Here is a 16,026-nt window from a genome sequence, read left to right on the forward strand (position 1 = left end):
GGGGGGCTGGCGTCTGACCCGGCACCCCTGGCCGCCGGGCGCGGGCGCTCCCGCACACCCATCCTGGTTCCCAGGCTGACGGCTCGGCCCTGAGCCCTTGCGGTGCGCCAGTCCCCGGAGCCGCCTCCGTCCCAGCCCGGCTGGGCGCCTAGAATGTTCCCTGAGGGGAGTCTTCCCCAGCTGGGGAGCTGGGACGCCGGGCCGAGAGAACACAGGAAAGGGCCAGGCATCCACCGAACGCCCGTCCTGTGGCCCCTGAGGACCCGGCGCAGCGGACCTCGGCCTGGCCCTGGGGGGGTCGGGAGGAAGGCCGGCCAGAATGCCAGAGCCACAGGAGCTTGTGAGGTTGGAGTTCATCCTGATTGCCAAGGAGAGTGGTACTCGCCCAAGCTAGGCTGTTAGAAAGTGCTCTCGGATGCAGCTTCCATGATCAGTTGGGTGCTGACTTGTGCTTTGTCCCTACCCTGCCAAGGACAGTCTCCGCTCTGATCGTGAGCAGTCGTTCAGTGAATGAATAAGTAACTAAATGGGTAGCCCAGCAGGCAGGTAGCACGTGTGGCCTACTCTCACCCTGCTCCTCAGACTGAATGACACTTTTTGCAGAAGGAAGACAAAGCCACAAGCCTGTGAAACGGCCCTGGAAGAGACTTCGTGTGGCTTACGAGGCTTCAAATGGTGAGGAAGGGGCCGGGGCTGAGCCCCTCCGGGTGCCTGCCTGGGAGCCTCCAGACTGGCAGCGACAGCTGGCTAACATTCGTACCATGAGAAGCCAGAAGGATGCACCTGTGGACCAGCTGGGCGCTGAGCACTGCTATGACACCAGTGTCCCTCCAAAAGTGAGTAGGGACTCCATCACACAGCGGACCCATACACACCTGCTTTCTCCAGGCAAGAAATATGCGTGCTTCCTCTCAGGCCTCTGACCTCTGACATGAAAGCTCGAGAACTGGCAGCTCTCTGTCCACCTGACCCTCCCCTGCAGATGGCATCCTGAGAGCACATAGCCCAGAGTACCTGGCAGCATTGCTGCTTCGTTGTAACCACTCCACCTGTGGGGCCCCGGGCCTCGGCTGTACATTTTTCCTTGGCACAGTGCTAGCCAGTGTGGACATTCAATAATACTTTGCCAACGTGAAACCTAACTCCTTAGACAACAAGAATTCTCATCCCCCCTCTGCTACCAGTTGATATCCATATTTTTGTGTCTGACGTGCTTTCTTGCCCATAAAATGGGTAGTCATTTTTTTGTTTCTGTTTTTGATCAGTCCTGGGGCTTGAACTCTGGGCCTGGGCGCTGTCCCTCAGCTCTTCAGCTTAAGGCAAGCGCTCTATCACTTGAGCCACAGTGCCACTTCAAGTTTTCTTAGTGGTTTGTTGGAGATCAGAGTCTCATGGATTTTTCCTGCCCAGGCTGGCTTTGAACTGTGATCCTCAGATCTCAGCCTCCTGAGTAGCTGGGATTACAGGTGTGAGCCACAAGCGCCCAGCAAGTTGTTTTGTTTTTTACTGTTGTGGTTTTTTTTTCTGATTTGATTTGGTTTTTGGTTTTGGTTGTGAGACTTGAACTCAGGGCCCAGGCTTTTTCACTCGTGGTTAGTCCTCTACCACTTGGAGCCACAGCGCCACTTCCAGTTTTCTGGTGGATAATTGGAAATAAGAGTCTCATGGATTTTCCTGTTGGGACTGGCTTCAAACCACAATCCTCAGATCTCATCCTCCTGAGTAGCTAGGATGACAGGCATGAGCCACCGGCGCCCAGTGTGATCCCTGGTATTTTGCTAATTCATTTAGGCTTCACATTGTCCTGTCCTGGGAGGCACATGCCATGTCCTGGGTGATGGCCCCATGGACCCCCGTGGGTAGGAGGTGAGGGTACCACGTGGAGGTGTGGAGAGCCAGGGCCCACTTCCTCCCTGGTCCCTGTCACCTCTCGAGCAGGTGCAGAGATACCAGGTGCTCTTGTCACTGATGCTCTCCAGCCAGACCAAAGACCAGGTGACGGCCGGTGCCATGAAGCGGCTGCGGGCCCGGGGGCTGACAGTGGACAGTATCCTGCAGACGGATGACAGCACACTGGGCCAGCTCATCTACCCCGTGGGCTTCTGGAGGGTGAGCCTGCTTCTGACAACGGGACCAAGGACGGCACTAGCCTCGGAGACACACAGTCAGCGAGCAAGGCAGGCGTCTCTGACCGCCAGAGCCCCTGATGCCTCTGCTTCGCCTCCTGCCCACCTCCACCCCCCGAGGGAGGGGCCAGGCTGTGGGGCTGGTGCCTGTCCTTGGTGCTCCTTAGCCTTTCCTGTTGGTCCCCCCTTCCTTCCTCAAGCTCCCCACCCAGTCGCCCGCCCTTCCCTTCCTTGCTTTCCCTTTTGTTTACTCCTCGCCTCCCTGGAGTCTGAATGGCACACCCAAAAGAGGCTGTTCCCGACCCCGAAGAGCCCTGGGTAGTTGGTGGGTGGATCTGTTGAAAGTGGCAGCTGGGTGGGTGGGGCCGCTTCCCTTGGCACCGTGTGGGCTGCCGTGTGTCAGATGGGTTTTAAATAGGCACAGGATGAGAACCGCCTGGCCCGCCCAAAAGCCCGGGCTCCAGCCTTCCTTCCCAAAGGCCCAGGTGCCGCCAAGCCCAGCTCCTAGGCACGGCTTGCCTTCATGTCCTGAACCCAGCTTCTGGGGGACCAGAGGTCAGGGAGCCCCAGGCCAGGTCCCGCAGTAGTCATGTCATTGACCTGTGTGAGCAGTAAAACCAGGCATCCAGACCTGCCTGGGGACCTCCCCCGTCCCCCTCTCCCCCTCTGGGCAGAAGGGCCACCCGGCGCCCCTGTAAGAGTTCTGGGCAGGCGGCTGGCAGCTGGGTACCTGTGGGGCTCTCCAGGGCCCCCGTCTTTCCAGGTCCGGCTATGAACCTCGCCACTGTCTTTCAGAGCAAGGTCAAGTTCATCAAGCAGACCAGTGCCATCCTGCAGCAGCACTACGACGGTGACATCCCAGCCTCCGTGGCGGAGCTGGTGGCCCTGCCCGGAGTTGGGCCCAAAATGGCACACTTGGCTATGGCTGTGGCCTGGGGCTCTGTGTCGGGCATAGGTGAGTGGCACGTACCACAGAGAGGGAGGAGCCGGCTCTCCGCTGCCCCTGTGACCTGTGACCTGTGACCCCAGCTCTAGTATCACTCAGGACTCAGCCCAAACGGTCGGAAAGGTGTTTGCAGGCTGCTCGTTGCTGAGAGTGACGGCAGGCGCTCACGTTTGCTGAGAGCCAGGGGCAGGTCTGTGTGGCCGCTGGGAGGAGTCAGTAACTTGGTATTTCAGCGGAGAGTGCCGGGCAGGTAGAGTAAGCCAAGCCACGAGGAGGAGGCAGGTTCCAGACACCAGGAGCATTGTCTGCAAAGCTACAGGGCAGGGGCCAGGCAGGTGGCTCAGTGGTAGAGTGCTTGCCTAGCGTGCATGAAGCCCTGGGTTCAATTCCTCAGCACCACATATGCTGAAAAAACCAGAAGTGGTGCTGTGGCTCAAGTGGCAGAGTGCTAGCCTTGAGCCAAAGAAGCTCAGAAACAGTGCCCAAGCCCTGAGTGCAAGCCCCAGGACTGGCCAAAAAAAAAGCTACAGGGCAGGAGCAGAAAGTTCTGGAATGAGATGAATAAGTGGGACAATCTGAGGCAGGCTGGGGCAGAGAAGGAGGAAGAAGAGGAGGAAGAGGAAGCAGTTCCTGGAACCCTTTTCCTCCTGGCACAGACGACTCACTGAGGCAGGCACCACGCTGCTTCCTCCTCAGGAAAAACAGCAGACCTGCCAACCCAGAAACCAGGGTTTGGCCCCAGCCTCCCGGTGTGCCCCCACACTGCAGGCTCCTCTGGGATTGGGCCAGCCGTGGAGGTGAGAGGCTCTCAGGGAAGTCCCCCGTGCCGGCCGTGAGGTGGGGAGAGGGCAGCTAGGGGTCCAGGGCTCTGTTGGGAGCCGGTGGCCCCTCAGAAAGACTGCAGAGCAGCAGCCCCCGGAAGAGCCAGGCTGGCCTCCCTGCACCTGACTCGGTTCCCCGCCACCAGCCTCTCAGCAGATACTTGAGCTTATCTGGGTGCTGTCCTCAGCTGCCCGTGTCCCAGGAGTGCTGTGTTGAGGTTGGGCCATTCTCTCGGGGAGGGGCCTGTGGCATTAAGTTGAGATGGTGTCGGAATGCCAGCCTCTGGTGGCTGCCAACAGGGAGACCTGAGGGTTTCCTCCTAAAGGAAAGAAGTCCTCCCTCTTAATAAGCTGGAGCCGTGGGGAACAGGAGTGTGTTCTAGCTCTGCCCTCTACATGCCACTGGACAACCTCGGGTCAGGCTCTTGGCTCCAAAATAGTGACACGTTTGCCCTTTTTAACTGCCCAGCTGCATAGAAAGCTCTTCTGGCTGGCACGGGAGCCTCACACAGGACAGGGCCCAGTCTTGGGCCTGTGTGTCGTGAGGAACACAGCCATCCCCGTGTTACAGAGGAGGAAACTGAGGCTCGGGGATCCCATGGTGTGGTCCTTTGACCTTTGTCCTCTGCCTACAGCTTCAGGCTGCCGGGAAACAGGAAGCTGGCAGGGGGGTGACTTTCACTTAGCAGGGCCAGGGCTGCAGCTGGGCAGGAGGCCGCCCCAGTGAGAGTCATGGTGGCCAGTTGATAGGAGCAGGTGTGACACAGCTGCGGCCACCAGGCCCACTTGGTCCCTGGTGTCTAATGGCAGTGACCGCGGGCCACTTCACTGCGCCAAGCTGTGCCGCTCCACTGTGAACCCCGGGAGTCTGGTCCGAGGAAGCAGGCCTTCTCCCCAGGGACTGTAGGTGGGGGAGTCCACGCTTCGTGTTGTGTTTCTTCATTCACCCTAAGCATGCCTCTGCCGCTGGGCTGCACCCCCAGAAAGCACACACTTTGGAGTGAGCACCCTGCTAGGCTTCAGTTTCTATGGCTAGGTGCCTCATAAAGACTTCCTGAGGCCGGGCGCCGGTGGCTCACGCCTGTCATCCTAGCAACTCAGGAGACTGAAATCTAAGGATCGTGATTCAAAGCCAGCCAGAACAGGAAAGTCTGTGAGACTCTTAGCTCCAATTAAGCACCAGAAAAACTGGAAATGGAGCTATGGCTCAAGTAGTAGAATGCTAGCTTTGAGCAACAAAGCTTAAGGACAGTGCCCAGGCCCTGAGTGCAAGCCCTAGGACCAGTCCCCAGCCCCGGGCGCCAGAACAACTTCCTAATCTGAGGCAGGTAAATCTCAGCACAGGGCCTGACTCAAGTGTTGTACCTGGGTTAGCTGTGTTACTGTCAAGAGAAGACGAGCCCAGGGCAGCAGTGCTTACACACACACACACACACACACACACGTGTTAAGGTGGCACCAAACAAGAGCATCTGAGAGGGCTGGGAAGGTGGCTCAGTGGTAGAGCGCTTGCCTTGCATGCCTGAGGCCCTGGGTTCGATTCCTCAGCACCACATAAGCAAAAGGAAAAAAGCTGGAAGTGGCAGTTGTGGCTCAAGTGGTAGAGCGCTAGCCTTGAGCTGAAGAGCTGAGGGACAGCACCCAGACACAGAGTTCAGGCCCCATGACCAGACCCCCCAAAAAAAAAAAAGAGCATCTGAGAATGGGTCAGGCCAAAGCAGAAGCTGCCCGCCCCCCAAGCTGCCCCGTGATTGGGGTGCTGACACCTGAGGTAGCCCAGTGGCAGAGGCGTAGCAGCCACTCAGACCCTCAGCCAGCACTGTGGCCCCAGCCCTCAGCGCGTCCCTGCTTCCTCTGCCCTTTGCCGTGCAGCAGTGGACACTCACGTGCACAGGATTGCTAACCGGCTGGGATGGACCAAGAAGGCAACCAAGTCCCCAGAGAAGACGCGGGAAGCCCTGGAGGAATGGCTGCCCAGGTATGCCGGGGTGGGTGGGAGACCAGCGGGAAGGGCTCCCGCTCCCTCTTCTCCCTCTCACCCCGCCCTCCTCCTCACAGGGAGCTGTGGGGCGAGATCAACGGGCTGCTGGTGGGCTTCGGCCAGCAGACCTGCCTGCCTGTCCACCCCCGCTGCCAGACCTGCCTCAACCGGGCCCTGTGTCCGGCTGCCCAGGGCTTCTGAGCTCCAGGGGCTTTGGCCTGGGTGCTGAAGCGGCCGCTATCTGTAAAGTGCCTTTGCTTGGGGAGCCACAGTCTAATAAACGTTGGGGGGTTTACAGTTGGAGTCTGGCTGCCTTCTTTTCCTGAGGTGTAGGAGCAGGCATGCCTGTGCCCCGTGCTCATGTGTTTGGAGCAGGGCCACCTGGGGGGGGGCAACGTGACACAACCCACAGTGTGTACTTAGGGAGGGAGGGACGGAGGGAGGACAGCGTGGGGCACCAAGAACCAGCAGGCAGAAATAGGCAGCCAGCTGCAGGCAGCTGCAGCCCATGGCCTCGCGGTCTACAGGCAGGTTCTCCACCCAGAACCCCCACCAGCTCTTGAGCTTGTGCAAGAGCCCATTCCCTCCACCCCCAGCCTCCCCCCACAGCCCCTACATACCACACACACACACATCCTCAGAAAGGGAGAGAGGGAGGCCGGGCTCTGACGGACAGCGCGTGGGGCTTGGCCTGAGACCCACCAGCCGGAGGGCAGGAGGCGGGTGGGTACCCGCCGTGTGGAAAGGGGCAGGGCCCCCAGAATCTGATCGACTGTGGCACAGGACAGGTCCTGAGGCCCAGTCGAGAAGCCGCTTGGTCTGCAGGCCACTGTGGCTCCCTTAGAACGAGCCTCGCCCCCCCAGGGCCCCCACCTCCAGCCCTCACTCGACCAGAGACTCGGGACAGACACGGGGTCAGAGGCAAGGCCCGTTTATTCTGAGGGCGCGCATGCGCTATGGCTTACAAGGCAGACAGCAGTGCTGGTCGGTCAGGTCCAGCGGTTCAGGGTGCCGAGGAAAGGGCGGAGTTGACGGGGTGTCTGGGGGTGGGCGCCAGGCAGGCGCAAGGCAGGGGCTGGTTTCTGAAGCCCAGGGGTCTTCCAGGGAGCAGCTCCGTGATCCCCAGGCCTGGAGCAGAGGTGCAGGACCGGGGGCCTGTCCGGAGGCCGTCCCCTTGGGGGATGGGGCCTTTGTCATCAAGCCCAGGCCCTTCACTCCAGCCCACCCGCAAGGTGGGAGCAGCACAGAGAAGCGGGGGTCGGGGGGGGCTGGCCTAGGAACCCCACACACCAGGGGGGTCATGGGGAGGGTGGAGGACAGCTCTCACAGCAATGCCTGGCTTCTCCAGCCTTACCCAGAGTCCCATGTGGACCTGGCCTGGGCCCCGGGGCTCCACTCAGGATGGCGCGGCCGAGGGGTCGTGGAGGAAATGGTTTGCCGTGAAAGGTTTGTTTTATTGCGGTTATTTGGAGAGCGTGTCCTGGTGGGGGGAAGGGGGGCTCTCGTATTAAGTGGAAACATGTGGGGAGCTGGAGATCTTTTTGGAAAAAAAAAAAAAGCAGAAACTCGTTCCTTTTAGTCAGCAGACCCAGGGTAGAGCAGCAAAGACGCTGGCCAGCAGTCGCACACTGTCCTCCTCTCCTCTCTCTCTCTGTCTGTCTTTCTCATTCTCCTGGTGTCTCTCTTCCTGTCTCTGATCTCTGTGTCCCTCATGTCTCTGCCTCTCCCTCCCCTTCCACCTGCTGCAGCAGCCCCAGCTCCCAGTGGATGGGAGGCAGGACTGGGGACTCCCTGGGGCATGGGTAGTTTTCTGGGTGGCGTGGAGACCGCCCTCTCGTCCACTGAGGCCAGAGGGGCTTGTTTCGGTCCCGAGGTCGGCACAGGAGGAGGTCCAGGGGCCCGGACAGCGGGGAGGGGCTCAGAAGTTGCTGAAGATCTCCCGCTTCCGGTTCCAGTCCATCTGCGGTGCCCGCTTGTTGACCCGCGTGGCTCGAGCCTTCTCCTTGGCTTCGGCTGCCGTGGGGCTGAGGTGGAGGCCGCTCTCCTGGAAGGGGTCTCTCTTCCAGGCACTGCCATCCTGGGAGGGATGGGGGGGAACGGGGCAGATGTGAGCTCTAGACTCATGCCCCAGAACAGAGTCTCCCACGGAGCTCATACCCAAGGCCTCCTGCGGGGCTGGGGGGGAGTTGGGGTCCCTGGGACTGCTCTGCAGGACCCGCCCCTGCTCCCCTGGCGCCCGCCGTGAGCACAGCAGAGGAGTTACCTCAGTGTCCTTGTCGGAGCCGGGCAGGTCGCTGCGGGACGAGCACACTGAACCACCATTGAGCTAGGAAACCAAGGGCACGTTGTGGCCTCGGCCCCCACCAACACACCTCCATAGAGACACCTGCCCCCCCTCCCCGCAGCAGCGAGCACCACACAGCCGGCCGGGCAGGACGTGGCACCAGCCCTGGCCAGGCGAGCGGCTGCGCCTGCGGGCACGGGGCAGCGGCAGGGGGCGTCCCCCCCGGGGTGAGGCCAGTACCAGCTCCCAGGGACCTGGACCTGGGGGCTGAAGGAGACGCGGCCCCCGTGCAGTGCTGGGGACGGGGCACGGGGAAGGCGGTGACCCGGGAGGTGTCTTCTCACCTGGGCGGAGCCGGTCCCGTTGGTGACTGGCGATGGCAGTGGACCTGCGGGGACAGTGTGTCGGTGGCCACCCCGCTTTCCCACGGCCCCCCACCCCGCCCCCTTGGGGTGGCAGCCCACCTTCCACGTGCTGCTCAGTAGGGGTGACCCGCAGCCGCTTGAAGTACTCGTCCGTCTCGGGGTCCACCACCAGCAGCCGGGCCTCGTCCTCCCGCGCCTTGATGCTGGCCACAACTTGGGCGTGGCGCAGGTCCTCCACGTTGCGTCCATTCACCTGCCGCCCGCCACACCCGGGGTCAGCCCGGCCAGGGGCAGGCCGCCCCGCGCCACCCGGCCCCGTGTGCCATCAAATATTCATCAGAGCCACACCAGCCGAGCGCCAGCTCAGGTTCCCCGTGGCTCCCCTTCCCCTGTGGGGGGCCAGGGCCCAGGACACAGACGCGCAGATGGGGGGGCAGTACCTCGATGAGCCGGTCCTGGGCCCGGAGGCCAGAGTGGGAGGCAGGGGAGTCCGGGTCCACAGAGCGGATGTACTGGCCCGGCCGGGACTTGTCGCTGTGCAGGTTGAAGCCGTAGCCCTGGGGTCCTTTGCGCATATGGCAGAGCCGCGGGCGCAGCTCTCTTGGGGGCCCATTGACACCCTGTGGGCACAGGAGAGGGGCATCTGGCTGGCCTCCAGCCTCGGCAGCCACTCCTCCCCACGCGGCTCACGACCAAGCCCCAAACAGCTACAGACTCCACCCCACACCCCACGGGCTCCGTGAAGCCGCCTGTGGCCCGGCTCTCGCTGTGGAGTTTGGGGCAGAACCTGTTTCCAAACACAGAACCTCAGGTGGACCCCACACCTGGGGGTGCAGGTTCAGGAGGTAGAGAGGGCCAGGCAGTATGTCTCACACACACACACACACACAGCACAGGATCCAGGGAGCTGGGGCCACACGCAGGGAGGGAGGGGTGCCCATGCCTCCCATCCCCACCTCTGCACCCCTCCCCGCCTGTGGGCCCGGGCAGCTTTGCTTTCTCCCCAGGCCTCAGAGAGGCAGTTGGGCGGCAGGGCTGCTTGGTGCCGGCTGTGTTTGCTTTCACATTCCAGCACACACACACGGGAGACGCCCCCACCCCGCTGGGGCCCAGAAAGGACTGGAAGGCAAGATCCCCTTGCGGAAGGACTCCCGGAGCCCCACAGAACTCGCACTGCCCCCCCCAGCCCTGCCTCACTTTACCTCTGGCATCCTGCAGGGGGACTTGCAAGGCAGGGGAGAGGGGGCTGTGCAGGCAGAGGCTGGGCTTGGTGCTGACCCCCACCCGGCCAGGGGGCCAGGGCAGTGGCTGTGCTGTTGAATGGCCAGAGGCTGCTGGTGCTCAGTTACACAGGGCGGCGGGGCTCAGGTTTCTGGGGGGGGGTGCGCAGGTGAGCGCACTGGCTGGGCTCACAGGGGCACCGGGCCCTCGGCCTCCTGAAGCGCCCTGTGGACCTCTGTGCCGGCCAGGGAGCAAGTGCAGGACTCCGGCCCTCTCAGCCTTGCGTCAGGAAGCCCTTCCCGCACCCCAGAGTCCGGTGAGACCCTCCTCCTGCTGGCCCTCTCAACCCCCTCACAGTATGGCCACCATCTGCCCCACCGTGCCAGGAAGTTTGGGGACTGGCGCTGCCCCTGAGCCCCTGGGGGCTCATGGGGGGGGCTGCCAAGGGAGCCAAATCCAGGACTCTCCAGAGCCCAGCTCTGGTGACGCGTCCCAGCCAGCCCTAGGGCTTTGGGACAGGTCTGGCGTCCCCCCACAGAAGTGTCAGGGAGGGACACAGTCAGGGTGCAGGTCAAGGCAGCCCTCCCCAACCCACCCACGAGGAGGGAGGGAAGGGAAAGAAAGGGAGGGAAAGAGCGAGGGAGGGAAAAGAAGGGAAGGAAGAGCAGAAGCAGAGACAGAAACCAGAGCCAGCTCCCAGAGGCCTGGCGGTGTGGCATGGGCCGGCGAGGCTTGCGGACACAGCACAGGAGCAGGGCCACAGGGCATGGTCCTGAGACACACCCAGTTCCACGGTGCCACCCCCCCCCCGCCTGTGGCCTCTTCCTGTAACTGTCTGTAGGATGGGCTTTCTCAAGGCTCCAAACGGGAAGCAGGATTTGGCGGGGGATCCGGGGTCACAGAGTCACGAGGCCAGGCGGAGGCCACATCCGTGTTCTGGGGGGTCAGGGGGGTCACGCTGGCTGTCCCCTGCCCCAGCACACTCAGCTCAGGGAACACCACACCCAGCAACTCTCAACCCCTCTGTTTACACACAGGGTAGGGTCCTGCGGCTGCGGATAGATGCCCTGGGACCCCAACACGGGAGCCCCATTGGCCAAGCTGTGGGGTGTTGAGGGCAGGGGAGGAGAGGTGCCCCCCCATAAGCAGCAGGAGGGGCGCATTGCTAGCATTCCTCGTCCAGGGGCTGGCTCAGCGCACTTCCTGCCGCCTCCCGCAGGCAGGCAGGCAGGCAGGCGGCTCCCACGGGCTCCCAGCCCCACGGTCAACACGCCGCGCAAGCCCTAGCTCCCAGTCCAAGCCTGTCACCAGACAAAGAGGCTGGCATGGAGGTGCCCTGGGAGCCAGGCTATGCCCCCACCCGGGTGACTCACTAGGCCTGGCAGAGAAAGGCCCCCATTGTTGCTGGCGGTCCCTGAATCTGCGCTCCCTCCCTGGAGCCGGAGCCGAAGGCTGCAGTGCTCACAGCCAGCTCCAGCTCGGCCCTCGCCTGACCTGTGCCAGCCCTGGGGGCTGCTGCCGCTGGGTTGTGGCTCCTAGGGCTGGGGCGGGCGGCAGGACACTCCCAGAGCGGGCCATGCGGAGCAGGACAGGCCCGGCGGGGCGGGTGGCGGTGGTCCTGTGCCGGTGGCTCAAACTCTCTGGCCGGCACACACAGCCACCCACTTATCTATCTCCCGCGGTGACCCCAGTTCCCTGGGGATGGGTGGGTGGGGACAGAGGGGGGCTGAGTCACTTTGGGGAGCAGGGTGGTGACTGACCCCCCTCCCCGGCTGAGGCACACCCCCCCCCAGCTACATTTCCGTCCCAAGAAAGGAAGGAAGGAAGTTTCTGGGAGGCCCTGCCCTGCTCGGGACCCATGGTTGGACAGACGGACAGGGAGACGGGCCAGGGAGGGGACCCAGCTCAGAAGAGGAGGGCGGGAGCCCCCCCTCCCCCAAGCCTCTCTCCTCACTCAGCTGCAGCCCCCCCAGGCCCAGAGTGGGGACCCCGAGGGAGAGAGGAGGCAGCAGGCCCGCTGTGGCACCGCTGCCGCCGGCCCTGGCGCGGCCAGCAGCCCCGTCTCTGTCATGGGGGTGTCCCTGCCACCCCCCCCACAGCTGCAGCCACCCCCGGCCCCAGGGCGGCCCCGGCTGAGCCACCAAAGACTCCACAGCTCCCCACCTCACATGGGCATCCTCAGGGGCTCCACCTCCCTGTCCCGGCCAGGACAGGGGACACTGAGGCCCAGGCAGGGCAAGCGCAGCGCTAAGGGGCACCAGGTGAGACCCCCAACCCTGCAACAAAGCACAGCAACACATCCTCCAGCCGGCAACACCCAAGTTAGAGCACAGGCCGCCCGGCCCCGCAGGGAAGCCTCTGAGCCCGGTTTTCAGAGATCAGAAGAGGCTGTTCCTCTGCCTTCAGGGGCACGCCTGACCCCTGGGCTGCCCACCTTACCCCTTTTGTTTCTCTAAAAATACGCCCGGAGGAAGCCCCCCCTAGGCCTTCCTGCAGCCTGAAATAGCCCAGGGGGAAGGCCCCACCCGAGCCAGGGCCCCCCCCCCACCTCCAGATAAGGGTCCAGGGCAGAGTTTTCCACAGGAAGGTGAACTCAGCTGTTTGTGTCTCAATGAATGGACAAACGTCTGGCGGGGAGGGGGGCTTCCTCCCGTCGGGGAGGGCGGGGTGCTGGGAAAGAAGCGGCTCCCATCCTCGGCCAGGACACGCAGGGCCTGCAGCGGCCAGGTTCCCCCGTGTCAGCTGGCCACCCACGCGGGGTCCCGTCCTGGCCGTCAGCAGCCACGGAGCAAAGCCCAGCCGCCCAGCCTCCACACCTGCCCTGGACTCCCCCAGAAGAAAAAGCACCTCACAGCCCGGCCCACCGCAGCCCTCAGCCACGGGTCCTGCTGTGAAGGAGTCTCTCCCCACACCACGACAGGCCTGCCTGGCCCGGCTCACAGCCCAGCCAGCACCCGTGGGGAGAGGGCAGAGGCCGGGGGCCCTGCAGACCCATGACTTCATTCACACCTGACAGCTCTACCAGCCCTCAGCCACGGCTCGCCAAGGGGCGCCTGGGAACCTCTGGTGCTTAAATCCCTTCAAAGGATTCGTTGAAAAAAAGAAAAGAAAAGAAGGGAGAAAAAAACAAAGACTCAGAGCACTGGTCTAGCTAGCAAGCACAAGCCACAAGGCTTTGAGTTCAAACTCCCCACCCCCTCACACACACACACTCAGCGTGGAAGGTACAAGACACAATAATACCAGAGCCTCCAAGAGGCCACGCACACAGTCTGGGTCCTTCCTCCTGACTTCCAGGTAAGGCCGGGCTGGCCACGGGAAGGACAGAGAGCAGGCCTTTCCCTGTTCTTTCTGGGTCCGGTCTGGGAGGGGGAGGGGTTGCCACTGATGTCCACGTTTGGGGGTGAAGGTGAGCCTGCTCTACAACAACCCAGCTCGGCACCTGGGCTGCTGGGGGCTGATGGCAGCTCCTCTGGACACCAGCCCCCCCCCCCGATCCAGCCACAACACCCACAGAGGCGGCCAGCTGCCCTGCGCCCAGGCCCTCACAGCACACAGAGACGAGGACAAAACCCACAGATGGACAGAGCTGGACACCGTCCTCAAATGTCCCAGGATTCCTCAGCCACCGGGCGCAGAGAGCAGGCTGATTGCAGGCGGAGAGTGGTCCCAAGAGACCTATAGGGCGGTCACTGCAGGAGGGAAAGGACCCCGAAAGGAAGAAGGAATGCAGGCTTGGGGAGGCGGCCAGAGGCAAAGGCTGTTATTTAAAGGCTGAGATGGCGGTCCTGGAGAAAGCCAAGGTGGCCGGGAATCCGAGCCTGCCGTACCTTCTGGCCAGTGTCAGAACTGAGGCTGCCCACGCGTGCCCAGTCGGACTTCAGTTCCCAGGATTCGCTGGCCGGCGGAAGCCCTCCGTGAGCCATCTCCTCGGTGCAGGTCAGCTGCCGCCGGCGGAGCTCCTCATCCGTCTCTTTGTCCACCACCAGCAGCCGCGTCTGCCCCTCCACAGCCTTGATCCTCTGCACCACCTGGGTGGGGGCGGGAGCAGGGGTGGGTCGGCGGCCAACACCCTGGGCAGCACATGGGCAGTGCCACCACTCTGGGCTGGCCCCAGCAGACAGGCGGCGGGTCTGCCAGCGGTGGGTGGCTGCACCAGAGGCCTGCAGGCTCCACCCTCCACCTCCAGGGGCCAGCAGCTCCCTCCTTCCCTCCCTCTTCTCCCTGGGCTCTTGACACTAAGGCCCAGGCTGCCAGGATTGGGGGGTGGTCCTCTTAAGGGCCTGGCCCTTGACTTAGGGCCTTGTCCAGGCAGGCCAGGAGCTGCTGCAAGACACAGCCAGCCGGGAGATGCCATCTGTCCCGATATGAGAAAAACCTGAGCGGGTGCCGGCCCGCGTCTGCATGCGTGCGTGCGTGCACACACGTGTGTACACAGGTGTTCCTGGACACGAATCTGTTTAAAAGCCTGTCTTTCCTAGATGGCTGCAGAGACAGACCTGGAGCTCGACCCCAGCCTGCTGAACCTGCAAAGAGAGGAACCCTGGATGTGTGGCTACAGCTCCCACACATTCGGAAGTAGCAGGTCAGGACAGTGCGGGGGGGGGGAGCACCCCGGGACAGCACAGCTTTACAGCTGTGTGTGTGTGTGTCATGGGGCACAGAGGGCACATGGGCTCCCGTGGGGCATGCCGGCGTCGGGGTGCACCTGAGGGGAGGAGAGACAACCACCCCACTCTGTCCCCTCGGCCTGGGGGGGGGGCATGTACCATCACTCCATTCAGCCAACGTCAACACATGGGAAAGCCTGACCCTTCCCTCCTCTCTCCCCGCAGCCCCGCAGAACAGGGGAACCCAGCACCCCACTGAGCCAGCCCCCCACAATCTCTGAGAATCAGTTTCCTCATCTGTAACTTGGGGGGAGGGACCAGAGGTCACCCGCAGGCCTGAGACAAACAGGTGCACTTGGGCCTGGGCAGGGTGTTAGAGGCGAGACATGCCACCCCTATCAGGCCCTCCCCGTCCATCCGTTGGGCCAAACCTCTGGCCCAGCTCCCACCCTTCTTGAACAAATAGCCAGAAACAGGGGAAACTCCAGGTGGGAGACAGGACAGCAGGCGGTTGAACAGACAGGGCCCTGGCGGGGAGATAGGAGTTGGTGGCCAGCCCAGCCAAGCACCAATCTGTTATCTCCAGACGCCAGGGGTGTGAACACAACACAGACAGGTCACCGACTTGCTGTTGCTGTGAGGGACCCAGGAGACCCAGAGGGAAGGGATGGAGGGAGGCTGGACTCCAGGGAGGGTCTGAGAGGGGTCAGCCAGACATCCAACCTCACAGAAGCTGCAGAGGGGAGGCGGGAAGGCCTTTTGCCAGCTGAGGACATCGGGTGGTAGCACTTAAGGGACCACGGGAGTCCGGGGACGTGCTGCCACTAGGGCCAGTTCCATGGCACCCAGCAGACCCGGAGGGAGGCACCCTGGTACACCGCCCGTGACACTTGTGCGTACACATGCCTCGTGTGCACAGGGCACACACATGTCCAGCCCGCACACGTCAGGACACCAGGACCAATGCCTGTCTGCAGACGCACACAGGTCTGCCCAGGTCTGGCGGAGCCACGGCTCCTCCTCCAGGTCCGTGTGCTCTCCCCCAGGCCCACACACTCCAGGGCCGCCAGCGACTGACCCCGGCGGCGCTGGTGGCGGTTTGCAAAGGCCAAACCAGCCAGAGCCTGGCCGGGCGGGCCGAGCAGCCGCAGTGCGGCCCCTCGGGGCGGGGAACCCCGCGTCCCCTTCCCTTCCCCTCCACCTTCGGTCAGGACGGAGCTTCCCAGGGAGCCTCAGTGCTGGAGCCTGCGCAGGGCCCCGCACGACCACGACCGGACCGCGGCGGGATGGGGGTGGGGGGACCCGGCCGCCAGGGGTCGCACCGGGGTCTTGGATCGCGCGGGGGCCCGGGGATCTCGAGGGGGGCCGGGGATCTCGAGGGGAGTCCTGGACTCGCGCGGGGGTGGCGTCCTAGACTCGCCGGGGGGGGGGTCTGGGACTCGCGCGGGGGGCCGGGGATCTAGAGGGGGCCCGGGGATCGCGTGGGACCCCGGGGATCTCGAGGGGGGTCCTGGATCGCGCGGGGGGCCGGGAATCTCGAGGGGGCCTGGGGATCTCGAGGGGAGTCCTGGACTCGCGCGGGGGTGGCGTCCTAGACTCGCCCGGGGGGGATCTGGGACTCGCGCGGGGGCCCGGGGATCGCGCGAGGGCCCGGGGATCTCGAGGGGGGTCC

The 16,026-nt window shown here is 63.4% G+C and overlaps 2 protein-coding genes across 2 annotated transcripts; one reads left to right on the forward strand and one right to left on the reverse strand.

Moving 5' to 3' along the window:
• The first annotated feature begins 572 nt into the window (after positions 1-572).
• Nthl1 (nth-like DNA glycosylase 1) lies at positions 573-6,167 on the forward strand. The gene is made up of 5 exons (XM_013011378.1): positions 573-836; positions 1,939-2,109; positions 2,922-3,081; positions 5,766-5,871; positions 5,952-6,167. The coding sequence occupies exons 1-5, from the start codon at positions 588-590 to the stop codon at positions 6,073-6,075; spliced, it is 810 nt and encodes a 269-aa protein (XP_012866832.1). The 5' UTR covers positions 573-587; the 3' UTR covers positions 6,076-6,167.
• Positions 6,168-6,789: 622 nt separating this feature from the next.
• Slc9a3r2 (solute carrier family 9, subfamily A (NHE3, cation proton antiporter 3), member 3 regulator 2) lies at positions 6,790-14,531 on the reverse strand. Its single transcript, XM_013011711.1, has 7 exons — positions 14,514-14,531; positions 13,575-13,775; positions 8,964-9,143; positions 8,623-8,776; positions 8,503-8,546; positions 8,138-8,200; positions 6,790-7,951 (listed from the first exon to the last, which is right to left on the reverse strand). Exons 1-7 carry the CDS (start codon positions 14,514-14,516, stop codon positions 7,793-7,795), a joined length of 804 nt encoding a protein of 267 aa, XP_012867165.1. The 5' UTR covers positions 14,517-14,531; the 3' UTR covers positions 6,790-7,792.
• Positions 14,532-16,026: the final 1,495 nt, after the last annotated feature.

The sequence above is a fragment of the Dipodomys ordii genome, unplaced genomic scaffold (genome assembly GCF_000151885.1).
Source record: "Dipodomys ordii isolate 6190 unplaced genomic scaffold, Dord_2.0 Scaffold14, whole genome shotgun sequence".
NCBI lineage: Eukaryota > Metazoa > Chordata > Mammalia > Rodentia > Heteromyidae > Dipodomys > Dipodomys ordii.

What these genes read in the sequence shown, in the direction of transcription:
- Nthl1 (XM_013011378.1), top strand. Translation starts at nt 588, where the DNA reads ATGACACTTTTTGCAGAAGGAAGACAAAGCCACAAGCCTGTGAAACGG. An exon ending in ACACCAGTGTCCCTCCAAAA is followed by an intron (nt 837 to 1,938) that starts GTGAGTAGGGAC and finishes CCTCTCGAGCAG; the next exon opens with GTGCAGAGATACCAGGTGCT. An exon ending in ACCCCGTGGGCTTCTGGAGG is followed by an intron (nt 2,110 to 2,921) that starts GTGAGCCTGCTT and finishes ACTGTCTTTCAG; the next exon opens with AGCAAGGTCAAGTTCATCAA.
- Slc9a3r2 (XM_013011711.1), bottom strand. An exon ending in TACTGAGCAGCACGTGGAAG is followed by an intron (nt 8,547 to 8,622) that starts GTGGGCTGCCAC and finishes CTGTCCCCGCAG; the next exon opens with GTCCACTGCCATCGCCAGTC. An exon ending in GCTCCGACAAGGACACTGAG is followed by an intron (nt 7,952 to 8,137) that starts GTAACTCCTCTG and finishes CATCCCTCCCAG; the next exon opens with GATGGCAGTGCCTGGAAGAG.